Genomic DNA, 18,863 nt, shown 5'->3' with positions numbered 1-18,863 from the left:
TACATGGAGAGAAGAAAAATAAAGAAAGAGAAATTAGAGCACCTTCAACAATTGCAAAATAGCTGGGAACTCGACTACCATGATTTTTATAACAACATCGCTAACCAATAGAACTATTTACTATTTACCCATCTTAATTATGTTTCTTTGTCATAAATATTTCTTTTTTTTAATAATAATTTTCAATTTTGTTCAACTTTTTTTTATTGTTTCTCAAAATATTTCAAACTTGTGTAAATGTTGCTTTCTATCATTATTGTTAGTTTCTGCGATTAATGTAGTGATAATTAGAGTTTTGAAAAATATTAAGCGGGTACGGGTTATAAAAAAAAGTTTTTTGCCTCTCCTGTAAAATCAGCTAGAATGGAGTTACACATTTTTCGGGTTTTAACGACGATATGCCCTACGTGTCTCTGATAAATTACTTCAGGCTTATCTGACAGTTTGCGCGGTGGGACTGGCCGTACGGAAGAGTTGAAAATGGTAAAAAGAAATTTCCAGCGTGTCAGATTTTTGGGAGATATGTTAATTGGATCCAAAGGAAGCTACTTTTCAAGGGAATGACAATTTGGACGTGACGCAAGGTCACAGCGGTGCTTTGAAAATGTAAAAAAGAAATCGTTACTTGTACATACTCGAGCGTGTCAGATTTTCATACAGATGGTTAATCTGGGTGTTGTAGACGTGTTGACCCATTAATCTGACATTAATCAGGGGGGGTTTTCTTAATCTAACACTTTGAAGATGATGAAAATGCATTTTTTCGAATATTTCCCTGCCTGTACTTCTAATCGTTTTTGTATTCATTATGAAAGTTGTAGATAATAAAATTCTACACAACTTTTGTCTGAAGCAATTTTACATACTCTTAACCGTTCTCGAGTTAGAGGACGAGGAGCTTAGCCACACATGCGAAAGGGGAAGATCAATGTAGAAACCCTGTCTAATGTTCATTCATCGCTATATATCTCGAAAACTTTCAAACGTAGAGAAAATTGCTTCGGACAAAATTTGTAGAAAATGTTATTCTCTACATTTTATTCTATAATGAATGCGAAAAAGATTTGAAGCCCAGGGGAGGAGATAATTCAAAAAAACTTATTTTTGTGACCCTTATGGCCAATTTTTATTGTTTCGGCTTGCTAAAACTGTCAGATTATATTTTTTCCGTGATTCTTGAATCATTAGCTTCAAAATAAGAAAACACGCCACCACGCTCGAGAATGTACACGTGACGATTTTTTTAGGGACTTTGGCGCACTTCCACACATTTTCGACACGCTCGAATTGTCAAATTATGAGAACTTTTCAAGCGTAAAGTACCCCACTGCTTCTGCAAAGGATTCCCTATGCAAGGCCCTAATAGAAGCGCTATCACAAAGATGATTATAGAGTCTGAACAATATCTTTCCAGGGATGCTCACATTATTTTCAGGAATGAGTTGAAAGCAAATTTTGCTAACAAGTTCAATCGAAGGTAAGATGACGACTTGATAGAGATGTGCTTATCGTGGTATTATGCTTAGCCAAAGGGACATAAAACTTTTGGCAAATCACTCAACCTACCAACTGTCAGGACCTTGGGGAATTGGCAGGCGAAGCTCAGTATTTCTCCAGCTATCGAGGAAGCCCTGAAACTCCACTTCAAAGACGTCGCTGATTCTCGAAAAATTTGTAGCCTTATTTTTGATGGAATTTCCCTTAGCGAAGAGATTCAGTACTACAAAAAAGATAGAGTAGTTGGGGTTGTCGATACTGGCAAAATCAGGAGAAATGAAAGGGCTACGTCTGCACTTGTTCGTATGGTGAGGGACATCGTTCACAATTCGAAATTTGTTTTGGGATGCTGGTTTTTGGGGCGCACTGCCACTAATGAATTTCAGGCGTCAATTTTTTTTTATTCTATTGATTCGGCAACAAAATCAGTACTCACAGTCAAGGCAGTTGTTTGCTTAGAACATAGATACAAGGAATGGAAAATAAACATTTGTTGTTGTTCAAAGACTGGAGTGAGATAGTTGCTTTGTGTCGCCAATCACAATTGAGATAGTTGAATCTGACGTCATTGTCACGTCGATTTTTCGTACAAAAAGGTAGGAGTTATATAAATTTATTTATTTTACGCCACTGCCTTAGTGTCGCGCTAGACTGAGAAGCATCACATGTTTGTACCAGAACAAATACATTCATAGCACGTCAATGTCCATTCCATGTATTTATGTTCTAAGGTTGTTTGCGATAGAGTCCTGTGAATCAAAATGTGGCCAAGCGCCTCCAAATATCAGTAGACCAATGTTATTTTTTCAGAAATGACGAAAAAATTTATTTTGTGTTCGATGCTCCTCATCTAATGAAGAGTGTGAGGAATAATTTGTACAAATATGACTTCCTATACAAAGAGAAAATAATTAGATGGAAGTATATTGAATTAGCTGGCGAGACTTCAAACCCTGTGCGTGTACGGTTGCTACCAAAACTTACTGATGATATTTCTTCTTTTAATGCGATGAGGGTGAAATGTGCCACTCAAATATTTAGTGAGTCAGTAAGTGTAGCAATGGTAGCACTACAGCAGTTTGGAGAGGTGCCAGCTGATTCCTTAGATACATCGAAGTTTGTGAGTGCTATGGACAAACTTTTCGATTGTTTGAATAGTAGCAAGTTTGACCAGCTCAAGGTGAGATATGGCATGAGTGATGGTTTGCCTAATGAGCAATTTCTTTCAGAAATGAGGGACATTTTCAAGAATTCTACTATACAAACGATCAATCCCTCCTTGTAAGGTGCGTTCAAAAAAATTCGTCGTCAAGTAGGCTATGGAATTTTAAACGTCGATATTGCGTATCTAAACGTAGCTTGTGCTCTATTATTATTACAGGTTAGCTGTCAAATTAGCGTTTTGGATTATTATTAAATTAAACTCATCAGCAAATAATAAAGATGGTTTTTACCGACGTACAAGAAGCATTCATTATTGAATCCTACTTCAGAAATGGGGAGAAAATAGAAGGCGAGTGGAAATATTCTGTTGAGAAATGTCTCAGCGACTTCAGGATCGAGTATCCCAAAGTTGCTGTAGATTACCAATCTTTCCAGAGTGCGATGTGTGAGCGTTTTTCGTGAAACAGGTAGCGTTCAAAGAAAAAAAGGAAGTGGTCGACCAAAGAAGAGAACACCTGAGTTAATCGCCAATGTTGAGACGGTGATGACAGAAGCTCCACGAACCTCTGTTCGGGTTTTATCTCAACTAGCTGGAGTTTCTGGTGGTACATGTCACACAATTTTCAAAGAAGACATCAATTTGTATCCTTATAGATTGACATGCTATCAGAAGATTGAAGATGTTGATTTCCTTCGTAGAATGGCCTTCTGTCAGTGGTTTCTAAACGAATTAATCGATAACCTGAATAAAGTTTTCTTCTCCGACGAAGCGGGGTTTCATCTTTCTAGATATGTCAACTCCCAAATTATGAGAATGTGGAGCAGTCAAAAACCGGAAAATTTTTACATTGAGACACCACTTCATTCTCAAAAAATCGGAGTTTGGTGTGCTATCAGTCAGAGAAGAATTGTTGGACATATTTTCTTTGACGGAACTTTAACAGCGGATTGCTGTAAAGAAGATATGCCTTTTATAGCTGAATTAAATTTCGAAGAATGGTCATATAGTTACTTCCAACAAGATGGAGCCAGAGCACACACAGCTGTAGAAACATTGACTACACTAAGGAATATTTTTCAGGATCGACTCATTAGCCTCAATACTGAAAATAAATCTCCTCCAAGATCGTGTGATCGTACACCATGTGATTTCTTCTTATGGCCTCATTTGAAGAATTCTATCTTCCAATTACCTATTTCTAATCTGGACGAACTCAAGACTAGGATCATTGTAAAAATTCATCAGATTAACGATGATCTCTTTATTTTGAATAATTTCTTTGAATCTCTCAAAAGATGTGAGAAGTATGTTTGGAGCAAAGAGGAGGACATTTCCAACAGCTACTTTAATTATATAGAACTCTTAAACACATTGTAATGAAAATCCTATAATTCAGTTTCTTCAGTTATGGCAGAGACTGCCTCTGGTTATGGATTTTCACTGTCAGCGTCAATTCAATATTTTATTTATTGAGAAATAAACATATATTGAGCAAAGATTATAGAGTTAGGAAGATGGGAAACGAAGCGACTAAATGTTCGTGAGCGCCATCTGGTGGTTCGGGTGTAAACTGAACTGGGTAAAATGTTCAAGTGAAGGCCATTTCGAAAAGTTAATCAGATTTTGGAACGATATGTTATGCATCTTTGAGGTTATGAAGAATTTATTTATTTACTTTAGAGCAAAGATTATAGAGAAGGAAGATGGGAAACGAAGCGACTACACTTGCGTGAGCGCCGCCTGGTGGTTCCGTTGTGTATTAAAATACTAAGACTGGTTAAAATATTTATTCAAGGGCCATTTGGCATTTCATGGAGATATTTCAACATGGCCGTTTTGTTTACGTTTTGATTTTCGTAACGCTCGTTCAACTCGCTCGTTCTAGTCACCTTATTTCAATGTTTTTTGTGTATATAGTGAAAACTTCAAAATCAAAGATTTTGCTCAAAATGTCGTATGGAAAATATTGTATGGTGAAGAACTGTTGAAACTGCCGTTTGGGATTCTCCGAATATAAGTTTTTTGAATTTACCAAAGAAAATGGAATCGTAAGTATTGAAACTCGTACCATGTGCCTCGGATGTTGATTGATTTTTATTTTCAGTGTTCTGAAGTGGATAGAATTTTCCGGCCGTCAAGACATTGACTTGAGTAAAAGCTACACCATGTGCAGCGAACATTCTACCAAAGATTATAGTTAGGTTCTATAATCTATAATCTTTGCATTTTACTTAAAGTCAATTTGAATCTTTTCATCCACGCAAGTTGCTGTATGCAGGAAGCATCTCTTGCATGAAAGGGCCACCAAAGGAACCACATGCGATGGAGGCCGAGCAGTTGGAAACTGATACATCGAATACTGATGGTAAGTCTTCCTAGATATCTGCAATGCATAACTGAATTCATTACTCATTCATCATATATTGAATGCATATCTTTTTTATATGCAGGAAGCATTCCGTTCATGGAGGGGTCACATTAAATGGAAAGCAAGCAGATTGAAAGTGTTTGGACAAATACTGATGGTAAGTCATCCTAGATATCTGTGACAAAAATAATTGAATGAATTATCATCTTATATATGAGAAAATTTATGCAATATATTGAATTAATTGTTATATTAAGAAAGTAGATTACAAGAACTTCCCCTTTTTCAGATATTCTTTCGAGTGTACCTGAAAGAAGTTCCCACACTCTGTAGAGTACTTCCAAGTCTTTCCCCAGAAGTGATAGAAAGATCCGAAAACTGAAATTAACAATCAACTCCTTGGAATGCAAAATATATGGTACCTATATCGATTATTTGTTCATTTAGATTTCTGATAAAGATTGTACAAATTCAACAAATTCTATTGCCTCAAAAAAATTTATTGCATGGAAATAAGAACTTTGATATATAATATTCAATATGTACTTTTGTATCCTTTATTCAAAGCTGTATTATTTGTATACAGGTGTTTTCAAAGGTGAGAATTTCGACACAATTATTCTCACCAGTTGTACATGTCAAAAAAAAAACCTCACCTTTAAATATACCCTGTAAAATCTTCAATTCTGTCATATTTTTTTATAAATTTCGAATAAAAATATAGCAAATCTAACAGAGTATTTCATTAATATTAATTGATTCAAAACAATGTTTACATAAAAAAAACATCCTGATCACGAAACAAAGCCCTGGTTCTGTTTTGTCGCTCAGGATGTTTTTTTCTGGTCTCGACTAAGTCGATATTCGAATCCAATACAATGAATAAAGTTCGAATTTCGCGCCCTTAAATTATAAAGCAGACAACTGTAATTTTACTGTTTGACATTACGATTTCAGCGCCATCTAATTTCTCAGTATGTGAAACACAGGCCCAAAGTGTAGTCGGTTTTTAGTACTAGATTAGTAGGGTCGTTTCCCATCTTCCTACTCTATAATCTTTGCTTTAGAGATTGTCTCTACTTTATTTCTTTCGTACAGCTCGTATCTGCAGTTTAAAATTTTTGTGAGTATTCATAATACAAGTATTTCTCTTGAAAATGTCTGCCGGAGCGTATTGCATGATGATCAATTGTAATAACAATAAAAAAGATCATCCTGAACTAACATTCTTCAAGTTACCAAAGAAAATGGACATGTGAGTATTAAAATAACGCGTTCGACAAACTAAGTTACTTATTGCTTTTTATTTTCAGTGCTTTAAAGTGGATAGAGTTTTCTGGACGTAAAGACATTGATCTACAGAAGAGGTACACCATGTGCAGTGCACATTTTTCATGCGAGCAGTTCAAATGTCTTCATCCACGTAAATTATTGTATCAAGAAAGCATTCCTTGCATTAAGGGACCACGTGGGAATGAACACCAAGAGTTTTCCAATGACCTTGTCTTTGAAAATAGTTCACTCAATAATATTGGTAAGTCAAACATTTAGTTAATTCATATATTAATATTGTGGATATGACTGACATTGAAAATCCATTCTTATAATATTACTCTTTCCAGATATTCCTTCAACATCGAGTAATATCACACCTGGGATTACCCACAATGAAGAGGAGTTTTCTAATGATATCATCTTTGAAAATATTTCCTTCGATAATATTGGTAAGTCAAACATTTAGTTAATTCATATATTTATACTGTGAATATGACTGACATTGGAAATCCACTCTTATAATATTACTCTTTCCAGATATTCCTTCAACATCGAGTAATATCACACCTGGGATTACCCACAATGAAGAGGAGTTTTCTAATGATATCATCTTTGAAAATATTTCCCTCGATAATATTGGTAAGTCAAACATTTAGTTAATTCATATATTTATACTGTGAATATGACTGACATTGAAAATCCACTCTTTTAATATTACTCTTTCCAGATATTCCTTCAACATCGAGTAATATCACACCTGGGATTACCCACAATGAAGAGGAGTTTTCTAATGATATCATCTTTGAAAATATTTCCCTCGATAATATTGGTAGGTCAAACATTTAGTTAATTCATATATTTATACTGTGAATATGACTGACATTGAAAATCCACTCTTATAATATTACTCTTTCCAGATATTCCTTCAACATCGAGTAATATCACACCTGGGATTACCCACAATGAAGAAGAGTTTTCTAATGATATCATCTTTGAAAATATTTCCCTCGATAATATTGGTAAGTCAAACATTTAGTTAATTCATATATTTATACTGTGAATATGACTGACATTGAAAATCCACTCTTATAATATTACTCTTTCCAGATATTCCTTCAACATCGAGTAATATCACACCTGGGATTACCCACAATGAAGAGGAGTTTTCTAATGATATCATCTTTGAAAATATTTCCCTCAATAATATTGGTAAGTCAAACATTTAGTTAATTCATATATTTATACTGTGAATATGACTGACATTAAAAATCCATTCTTATGATATTACTTTTTCCAGGTATTCCTTCAACATCGAGTGATGTGACACACTATGAAGGGGAGTTTGGAAACGATATTGTTTTTGAAAACATTCCACTGGATAGTGTTGGTAAGTCTTATAATATAATATATATATATTGATTTAAATTAAGGGTGTTTCGACTATTTTTCAGGGCAAAATTCCAATGAGAGTCAAATTGTATTAAAGCTCTATATTTCGTCAACTATCGTTGACTTCTTCAGGAGCAACTGGAAAATACAAAGATCTCATAACAAAAGTGATTCTGTTCTGAGACCTGAAAGATGTGCTTTAGCTTCACATATTAATAAAACAGGACATGCTGTAGATTACGATAATATACAAGTCTTAGATCACGAACAAGAATACCAAAAAAGAACTTTTTTAGAAATGTGTTATATAAATGAAAATAAAAATTCAACGATGAATAAGAAAACGGATACGAATAATCTTAGTAACATCTATAGTTTCTTACTGACCTGTGATAAAAAATAGGTATTCTCCTAATATCTCCTAATTTGTAACCTTACTTGCAGGTACTTATAAATAAGAGACATTTCTAATCCAAATTGTATAAAATAAGAAAAGATTTTCTCAATTTTTTTTTTTTTTTTTGCCCTTCTGTGAACATCATGGCACATTTGTTTGTCCATGCCAATTTATAGAATTTTTTGAAATCTGTCATTTGTAAAACCAATTTTTTCCTGAATAATTCAACTGAAATTGACGTACTTTTTTGATTACCCTCTACATGGTCTTGTTTTTTTCTGAAGCTACCATATTTATTGTCATGGTATTGTAAGTTTTAGCCTAAGAGAATTTGAACTTTTGTTATGAGATCTTTGTATTTTCCAGTTGCTCCTGAAGAAGTCAACGATAGTTGACGAAATATAGAGCTTTAATACAATTTGACTCTCATTGGAATTTTGCCCTGAAAAATAGTCGAAACACCCTTAATTTAAATCAATAATTTTACAAACGACTAGTATCCTATAACTTCAATAATATATATATATATATAAAATTAGGTGAAAGTTTACTTGAGTGCCCACCTCTGATTTTGTTATAATTTTTTTTTAGTTTAAGTATTGTATAAGAAATTGAGTGGTCAACTTAATTCATGACTGATAACCAAATTCCTTAATTTATATTATATGTCTGATATTGAACCCATTCTTATAATATTATTTTTTACAGATATTCCTTCAATATCCTGTGTGGTGACTAGTACTAATTTTGAAAAGAAGGAATCAGGGTTAGATATACATTCAACTTCCACAGGCATAATGCGTTCAATGAGAATTCCAAAAACAAACAAATCAAATGGTTCAAAGAAGAATTGTAGTAGATACTCTCCCAGAACAAATAAAAAGATACAGAAATTAAATAGAAGTCTAAACTCCGTGAGATGTAAGCTCTACAGGAAAAAAGTGCCTCCTTGTTTTTGTAAAGGTAAGCCTGTAATGTCCAGCAATATAGCTTCAATTCATAAATTAATTACTGAGGCAAAGAGATATTTATCTAGAGAAGCATGTTCATTATTTGCCAATGAGTTAAAATCAAATTTCGTTCAGAAAAACAACCGCCGGTGTGATGATGATATGAAAGAGATGTGCCTCTTGTGGTACTATGTTTCGCCAAAGGGCTACAAAGCAATTTCCAAATGCCTCAATTTGCCAACACCTAGAACTTTGAGGAACTGGCAATCCCATTTGAAAGTATCTCCTGGAATAAGTCCTGCAGTGGTTAAGTCTCTAGAGGTTAATATTTCTAAACATGCCAATGAGAAAAAAAAATTTGCGCTCTTCTGTTTGATGAGATTGGTTTGAGTGAAGAGTTACACTTCAATCAATCTATTGGAAAAATAGTTGGTGTCGTTGATACAGGGAAAATTAGAACCAATGACAAGGCTTCTACGGCATTAGTATGTATGGCTAGGAGGTGTCATACAATTGGAGATATGTGATAGGATACTGGTTTTTGGGTCATCGATCCACAAATGAATTCTTGCACTCTATAGTTTTAGATTGTATTGATGCAGCTCAACAAGCTGGACTTGATGTAACAGCGATCATCTGTGATCGAAGTCCAGTCAACCAGAGTGTGGCTAGAAAATTAGAAGTATCTCCTGAGAAAAACTTTGTCTACAGGAACGAGAAAAAAATTTATTTCATATATGATGTACCTCATCTTTTGAAGAGTGTGAGAAATAATTTGGCCAAATATGACCTTTCATATTTGGGAAAACCAGTTTCCTGGAAGTATATCCAAAATGTATGCACATCTGTGAACCCCCTTCGTGTTCGACTGTTACCAAAAATAACAGTCGAACACATGAATGTTACCTCGCTAAACGCGATGCGCGTGAAGTATGCAGTGCAAGTACTGAGTGAATCAGTTAGCACCGCAATACGTGTTTATGAGATTTGGGGAACTGCCAGCGGAGGCTCGATTCACGGCAGAATTTGTTAATGATATGGACAAGGCATTTGACAGCCTGAATAGTGCCAAGTTGGATATAGATAAATTAAAAATGAGGTATGCCATGAGTGCAGATTCCCCATATAGGGCATTCCTATGTCAAATAAGAGACAATTTGAAAACAATTAGGTTCATGTCAAAAAGATCTGTCCCTCCCTGTATCAGCGGCTTCATTTTGTCAATAAATAGCATTCTCCAGTTAGCTGAAGATCTTAGGAATATTCATGATATTCCTAAGTTGCTAACTGGCCACTTAAACCAAGATCCTCTAGAGAATTTTTTTGCCACAGTGAGGCAGCAACATGGATGCGCTCGAAATCCTAGTCCTCAACAATTTGAATATGGCCTTCGCCATAATTTCATAAGTTCTATGTCGAAACTGTCTGCCAATTCAAATTGTGCGGATGATTTCTCATTGTCTTTGAACAAATTGACAGAAATGAGTATGATTTCGAGTCATCAAAACGTATCTGAACCAAATACTCCACAATTTAAAGATGTCAATGAAATAGACATAGACATGAAAGATAAAAATGCCAACTTTTATGTATGTGGGTATTTGGTGAGGAAATTTCTCTGACTGCATCCCTGTGAGCACTGCAGTGATATTCTTCTTGACAAAGATAAACTTTTAACAGGTGACCATCAAATCTACACATATTTTAAACAAGGCGAATTTATCGCTCCAGAAGATGGTTTGCTCTATGCATCGCAACAGCTTTTCGAATATATTGAAAAGCTCGAAATTATTCATAATGCATATTTCGAGGAGCTGTTGCATAGTTCAAACATTGTCAAAGATTCGATGGAAATCGTAAAGGTTACTCATGAAATTGATTTTGCACTTTGCTCTCCTGAATCCTCCGAGAGATTTTTGCATTTATTTATGACCATTCGATGCCATTGGGGCGTTCGGTTCATAAATCAGGCCAAACAGAGCAAAGTTGCAACAAAAAATCAAAAATTAAAAAATCTTTGTCATAAATGAATATTGATTAAGGCTGACCGGCCACAGAATGCGAAGTTGAGCATCACTAGATTCGTAGCTTGTCACTTATATTAGTATTGAAGAAGCTCAGCTTCGCTCAACTTCGCATTCGGTGACCGGTAATCCTTAGGGATATTCTGGGGGATTCTTTCATTTTTTCTTGAAACTCATTATTGATATTTTTAAGATTATTAAGTTTTAAATTTATCATTTAGATTTAGGATATTCAGAAAGAATCCAATATTAAGTTTCAAGAAAGGTGGATGGATATTATTCTTTGCTGACTGCTGGATATATTTTTTTTTTTTTTTTAGCTCAAGAAATCCCTGGAAATACTTCTGTTTGTATTGGTATTTTTATTTAAGATCTGGGAGATCCTACTTATAATTTCTTCACAATCTGTTGAACAGCCTGTTTGATTTTGAGTATCGTTAAATTTTTATGTTAGAATCACTGTAATAACCAATAAGTACTTGTTCATTATTTAATAAGTGTTATATGAGGAGATGTTTGTATCTTCTATCTTTGTTGAATATTTGTAATGTACAATTGCTAACATTCAAAAATCAATTTGTGATTTATAAATAAAACAATTACTATCAACAGCTGTTGAAGAATTAGAAGAAACACCTCGAGAAAGGAAGTTGAAAAGGAGAATCCATGAATTGGAAAGAATGAACAGTATGAAAACTCGCAAAATACATAAATTACACACGATCATCTGGCGAATATCTTCACTGAGAGCAATGACAATGGAATTGAAAGAGAAGAATCTATTGTTTGAAGAACAGAAAAATGTGATACTGGACCACTTCGGGAGAAATAAAGAGTTCATTCAAAGGCTTATGAACAAATCTCAAAATAAAATGGTGAGAAAACCCTTTGAACAGTCCCTACGAGCATTTGCAGTCACTCTGCATTTTTGCCAAAAGCATATTGTGATGTTCGCCAAAAATTTGAAAATTGTTTACCACACCCAAAGACCTTGTCCAAGTGGTATTCCTCTATAAATGCGAAGCCTGGATTCACTTCAGAGGCTTTTGATTTTCTGAAACTGAAGGTCCAAAATTCAAATAAAAAAATTATTTGTTCATTGATTTTTGACGAGATGCCAATCAGAAAACATTTAAAATACGCAGGGAATGAGTATTACGGATATGTTAATTGTGGTGGTGATTTATTTGGGGATTCCATGGATCTAGCCAATGAGGCTTTGGTATTCATGTTAGTATGCATTAATGAACCATGGAAACTACCAATAGGATATTTTTTCATAGCAGGCATTAACAGCCAACAAAAAGCATCCCTCACAAAGCATGCCCTAATGTTGTTACAGGATGTGGGTGTTACTGTTAGTAATATAACTTTTGATGGGTGTATTGCAAATTTTAGCATGTGCGATATCTTGAACTGCTACTTCAGTCAGAATAATATTAGCGCAGATTTTACATATGAAAATTGTAAATATTTTTTACTTCCAGATCCAGTTCATATGATAAAGCTGGTGAGGAATTGTTTTGGTGAGAAAAAAAGGTTTGTTAATAATGATGGTGAAGTGATAGATTTTGACTATGTTGAAAAATTGAATATATTGCAAGAAAGGGAGGAGGGACTTCATCTCGGAAATAAATTAAGGAAGCAACATATTCAATTTTTCAAACAAAAAATGAAAGTTAAACTCGCCACCCAATTATTGAGCCGTTCAGTGTCAGAGGCCCTGATGTTTTGTATGAATGAACTGCATTTGAAAGAATTTGCTAATTGTAGTGCAACTGCGAAATTCATACGAGCCATAAATGATACTTTCGATGTTTTAAATTCACATAAAATTTCGGATTTCAATTTCAAACAGGCAGCATGCAAAAAAAATATCAGACTTTTTTATAATGAAATCCATGAATATTTTGATAATTTGAAATTCACAGATGGCACTCTTGTCCTTAATTCACAAAGAAAGACTGGTTTTCTTGGTCTATTAGTTGGTTTCAAAGCGGTATTAGGAATGTATGATGAATATGTTGCCAAAGGAGATTTAACATTCATTCCTACATACAAGTTAAATCAAGACCACATAGAACTCTTTTTTGGCACAATTCGATCCCAGAGGGGATACAACAACAACCCTACTTGCAGACAATTTACTGCTGCTTATAAAAAAATTTTAATTCACTCAGAGGTGAGAGAGGGAGGGGCAGGGAATTGTATACCCCTTGAGGATATAAATATATTGAATGTAAGCTCGAGGACTAAACCCCCCGAGCAAATTATAAATGAATCAGTAATGAATGGTTTGGAAAAAAATGGTTCTCAGGATGACCAAATCATTGATAGTTTTATGGATGATCACACTTATGCCTTGAGTTATGACTATTTATCTCCTTATAGTTCAGCAGTAGTGACTTACATTTCAGGTTTTGTTTCTTTCAAATTAGGGAAAAAACTGAAATGTGAGCACTGTTTTTCACAATTATTTGGAGAAAAAGAGGATTTCTTTAACTCCTTGATTGATTACAAGTCTAGGGGTGGTTTGAGTGCCGATGTGGTGAAAATCAGTGAACTCACAGAGAAGTTCTTAAAAAACGCAGAAGGCTGCAGGAAAAAAAATAGTCAAAGAAGAGATAGCACTAAAAGTGCTAAAATATTTTATTGGTAAAAAGATTTTTGAAAATATGACTGCCCATGATATGTCGCCTATAGAAAACCACAAAGTTCTTTTAGTCAAAAGTATTTCTAATTGCTATCTGACCACAAGAATCAATTATATATGTAAAAATTCTGTCAGTGATGAGAGGATAAGATCCTTTCACACAAAACTTATTTTGTTTAAAGGCCAATAAACAAGTGTTTTATAAAATTTGTGTATTTTTTTAATAATTTTTCTCTCCAGTTGAGAATCAAATATTTCTAATTTCCATTGAAAAAATCGTAAGAATGAAGGAATTTAGTTTTTCCATTTCATTAAAGAATATGAAATTATTTTGCCAAATGATATCAGAAAATGAAAGTATTTCTCATTCATCAACTTTTTTACTTCGACAAAATAATACCAAGTGTAACATCATCAAACTTAAAATTTTATGCCCTCCGCCACTGCTAGAGGTCGGCCATATTGAACCTCCATTCTCGTTACACTTATTTGAGCTGATGCTCCTTCCTGTGGTTCTTTATTCAAAGGTTACAATACATATGCAGCGCCATCTGTTGCCTCGGAAGTATCAACAATCAAAAATCGTGGTCGGAATCTAAGGGCGTTTCCTACCTTCCTAACTCTATAATCTTTGATATTGAGGTTCTTAGTGTGATTTATTTCTATTATCTACTGAAATAGGTACAACCTTTTCACATAATTGAAAGTACAAAAAACATAATACTCGATTCGTTCAAGATTCATGTCTTTGACTTATGAACTTGGGTTAAAATTTTTCCAATCGCCTCAGATTATTTGGATTCTTGTAATCTAATTCAATGAAAAAATGCTAATAAATCATTATTGAATGTGCAAGTAATGTTTTCTGAGAAATTGCCTTTTCATACAAAATTACGATATATAGGTTAATGTCATCAATGTTCACATTTGGCTGTGATGAGTGTGATGTAAGGAAAGAATTACGTTCAGTCACAGAAAATCAACCTACAAAATTCCATAGCCTACTTGACGACGAATTTTTTTGAACGCACGTTATTTATTGTTTTTATTATAACCATTAATAGTTCTCTACAACTTGCAGAGGATTGGCGTTCCAATAACAGTGTCCCGAAATTGTTAACTAGGCATTCAAACCAGGACCCTCTTGAGAATTTATTTGCCACAGTAAGGCAGCAACATGGTTACTGCCGAAACCCAAGTTCTCTGCAATTTGAGAATGGTCTCAGGCTTACATACCTCACAAACATATCAAAATTGTCAAGTCATACCAACTGCGAAGATGATTTTTCATTTTCTCTGAAGAAGCTGACTAAATTGAGTAAAATATCATCTTCGCAGTTAAGAAATGAACTTGAGCATAATTTGAATTGGAAAGATATCGAACATACTGATGTTGACATGAAAGATCAAAATGCCATATAATATGTCAGCGGATATATGGCAAAGAAATTTTTGAAATCACATAATTGTGATGTTTGCTCTGAGATAATTTTAGATAAGGAAAAAAAATTAACAGGTCAACATCAATTGTTCACCTATTTCAAACAAGGGGAATCACTTCCAGAAGGCATTTTTTTGATTACATAAAAAAAAATTGAAATAATTCATAAAGAACATTTCCAAAGCTTGCTGTCAAGCAGAAATATTGTGAGATCTTTTAATAATTGTCAGAGAAGAAAATAATATTGGTACACAATCTCTGTTCACCTGAAGCCTCTGAACATTTTCTTAAGATCTTCATGATAACACGACACGCACTCTTTGGGCTTTTCGTTTTGAAAACCGAAATAAAATTCGAAAGGTTTTGCCAAAAAATCGAAAATTGAGAAACGTGTGTAATGAATGATAATATTCATAATCATTATTGCCTTCACATTAATTTATGTATAATAGGAACATATTTTTTTGTTCATTTTATATTTCTTATTTGCTTCTTCTGTTGATATTAATTTTCATTCATCACTTGTACACAATAAAAAAAAGTGTTACAAATTCATCTTTGATTTTTACTTAAATATTCCTAAACTATTATGCGTTTATTTATGAGATGTTGATCCCATAATATCTATCACTTGCGACTTATGGTACACATAAGCACCATAATACATATTGAGGTTTATTGTTGTAATTAGGTTTGAGCGCCGATATTTATTTGAGTAGGTCAATCTTAGGTAGATAAATTTTCACCTTTCAATGATATGTCATAAGGTGGTGTAGTATGCTCTATGTTAGTTAGTTAGTTATTCTAGTCTAGTCTAGTCTAGAATCTTATAGAGGGAGTCCCGAAATATAGTCGCAGTTAGTATCAGTAGAATAGATAGAGTGTCTATCAATCAGAGACTTCTTTGTTGATTGTATATTTTATTTCATTAAATATTAGGGTGAAGTGCAGTGTTTTTCTACCTTGGACCAACCACCAACCAAAAGATTCAACATCAATATACAGAACTGATAGTACACTAATGTACCGCACCCCTATCACTAAAACTTAAAAAAAAAAACATGTTTTTTTTAAATGCAGAATTCATGTGTGTTCACAACCAAACCCGAAACAGTCATTGGATTATTGATATTTTTATATAGGAATACCGTCTTGAACTGGGTTAAATCACAATTATACATATTTGGATATAATGTATAAAATTTTACTCTACAATTACCCCCTTTTGTCTTATACTCGAAGTAAATTCATCAACACTCCTGACACAAATTCAACTCATCTTCAGAATTGCAAGCAAAATACTAGAACGGAGCAAATTGTAATTATGGAGTATACATCTGCCCAAATCCATTTGAAGTAAGACAACCAATAAGCTCAGGTTCAATATCACCTCAAACCTAAAGCTCAATCTAATTTGAAACAAAATTTCACAACAGACTGTTCACGACAATAGTATGTAAAAGTATTGTGACCATCATAACACTTTCGAACTGTTAAGCTTTCTCTGAAGCTTAACTCCCAACAATTTGCCCATTCTTTCATATTCAGAAACAATCTCACGTTGACTGCATTCCATTTTAGTGAATAAAATCTTTCAAATACTCACCTGGCTTCCGACAATTACAATTGGAGAATTTTAAATTTGTTTTCAGACAGGAAACCACCTGAAATGTGAATACTTAATTAGCCATTTGTAAATAGTTATACCTAGTAAATATGCAAGACTTCTACATACAAGGTAAATTTACCCCAAACAACTCAGTTTGATCCACAGTTTTTTTTAAATCATTGTTAAACTTGACCACTACAGATGATAATGCAATTCAAAATAAACGACATAAAGGATGTTTAAAATCCATTAGCAGTTCTATTAATCAACAGATGTTCACAATTTGTGCATAACACAGATGTACCAAATCAAAGTTGGTTGTGAATTTCCCAAATACCGAATACTCACTGTTTCGTTTCTCTCCTAAACCTCTCAGTTTCAATATGAATCCAGCATGCTTCACTTCAACAAGTATACTTTTTAAATTGTGGGATAATCACTACAGCCGCTTACAACGTTCACACAGAACATCAAATATTCACTTCGAAATGTTGTTTCTTGTTTGAAAATGTTTGAAATTCAAATACACAAATAACAGTTAGCCTATAAATTTATACCACTGAAAACTTCACAGTTGTCAAAAGCACAGAACATAGAGCACTTGCAAATTCAGGATTTTTTTTATTCCATGGACTCAGGCACACGGATCAGTTAGGCTTGGTATTTGCTTGCCGGCTGGCCTAACAACTCATCGCCTTGAATGGTTTTTCGCCTGACGAAAAATATAAAAATTTCAGATTTTAAGGCATATTGGCGAATCCAACTACCGATGAGGGCGCTGCGAATTGTAAACAAACATGGCGTCAAATGATTATTCAGTGTGAACGCAATGTTAACGTAGATTTTCTTCGATTATCGCGGTGTTTGTGAAGGTAGTGAATAATTATGGGATTATTGATTATATCCACATAATTTCATTCTATCATTTCACTTACATGATTCATATGATTTGTGGAAATAAATGAATGTAAATATTTGAGATAATTTATTTTGATGAATACCATAGCCTACTAGTAGGCCTACTTCTAGTAGGCTATGTGAATACATATTATTTTAAAATGCGAACACAGAAATTTTAAGAAATTACAACCAACTCAACAAGACCGCCTGAAAATTGATTCCACAGTTCTAATATCATTATAACAATATAACGAAATAATTCAATAATAATTCAATAATGAAATTCTTTCAAACAGTTCAATTATTGATCGCTTTCAATGGAGCTTGCGAAATTCCAAGTCAAATCACCACATTTCATTTGGATTGCTTCCACCATATCATTTCTTGAAGATGGTGGGTTCAGTACTGCATGTACAACTTTAGACTTCAGTTTTGTCATCAGAACTTAAATCTCATATACTTTCTTTTGCTCAGGTTTTTCGGCACTATCAAAATCATGGAAATTAATATACGCATTGCCTTTCTTAATCGTCCAACACCAGAAAATTCATCCCTTGGGATCTAGAGGGTGAATTTCACCCTTAACTCTTCAAAATTCGATATCTCGGAAACCGTTAATCGGCGCATTTAAATATCTGGCATACGCAATTCTACCACAAATGGGATTATTCTCTAAAAATTTCATCCACTTCCCTTGGGAGCTATATAGAGGGTTAATTTCCACACTTAATTGTTCAAAATTCGATATCTCGGAAACTGTTAATCGGCGCATTAAAATATCTGGCATATACAATGCTTACACGAATGCGATTATTCTCTAATAATTTCATCCTCTGTCCTTGGGATCTAGGTGGTTAATTTCCACCCTTAAATGTTCAAAATTCGATATCTCGGAAACCGTAAATCGGCGAATGAAGTGATTTGGCATATACAATTCTTACACGAATGAGATTATTCTCCAAAAATTTCATTCACTTCCTTTGGGAGCTAGATGGTTAATTTCCACCCTTAATTGTTCAAAATTCTATATCTCGGAAACCGTTAATCGGCACATTAAAATATTTGGCATATGCAATTCTTACACAAATCCTAATATTCTCTAAAAATTTCATTCACTGTCCTTGGGATCTAGAGGGTTAATTTCCACCCTTAAATGTTCAAAATTCGATATCTCGGTAACCATTAATCGGCGCAT

The 18,863-nt window shown here is 33.9% G+C and overlaps 1 protein-coding gene and 1 long non-coding RNA gene across 5 annotated transcripts; one reads left to right on the top strand and one right to left on the bottom strand.

Moving 5' to 3' along the window:
* Positions 1–6,093: 6,093 nt before the first annotated feature.
* LOC123320802 lies at positions 6,094–11,355 on the top strand. Of its 4 annotated transcripts, none has more exons than XR_006538807.1 (4): positions 6,094–6,285; positions 6,344–6,564; positions 6,653–6,944; positions 7,603–7,691. XR_006538807.1 is itself a non-coding variant. In XM_044908235.1 (3 exons), exons 1-3 carry the CDS (start codon positions 6,188–6,190, stop codon positions 10,576–10,578), a joined length of 174 nt encoding a protein of 57 aa, XP_044764170.1. In that variant the 5' UTR covers positions 6,094–6,187; the 3' UTR covers positions 10,579–11,355. The 4 variants fall into 4 exon arrangements, 2 of the variants coding, with proteins under 2 accessions (XP_044764170.1, XP_044764169.1); XR_006538806.1 differs by having other exon boundaries at positions 7,033–7,691; XM_044908235.1 differs by lacking the exons at positions 6,653–6,944; positions 7,603–7,691 and adding an exon at positions 10,569–11,355 and having other exon boundaries at positions 6,344–6,409.
* Positions 11,356–16,657: 5,302 nt separating this feature from the next.
* LOC123320153 lies at positions 16,658–17,324 on the bottom strand. The gene is made up of 2 exons (XR_006538707.1): positions 17,117–17,324; positions 16,658–16,823 (listed from the first exon to the last, which is right to left on the bottom strand). It is a non-coding gene; the product is annotated as an uncharacterized LOC123320153 (long non-coding RNA).
* Between the last annotated feature and the right edge of the window lie 1,539 nt (positions 17,325–18,863).

Source organism: Coccinella septempunctata, chromosome 9 (genome assembly GCF_907165205.1).
Source record: "Coccinella septempunctata chromosome 9, icCocSept1.1, whole genome shotgun sequence".
Lineage (NCBI taxonomy): Eukaryota > Metazoa > Arthropoda > Insecta > Coleoptera > Coccinellidae > Coccinella > Coccinella septempunctata.
The sequence above is the reverse complement of the archived record's forward strand: the minus strand, read 5'-3'. Positions and strand labels throughout refer to the sequence as shown.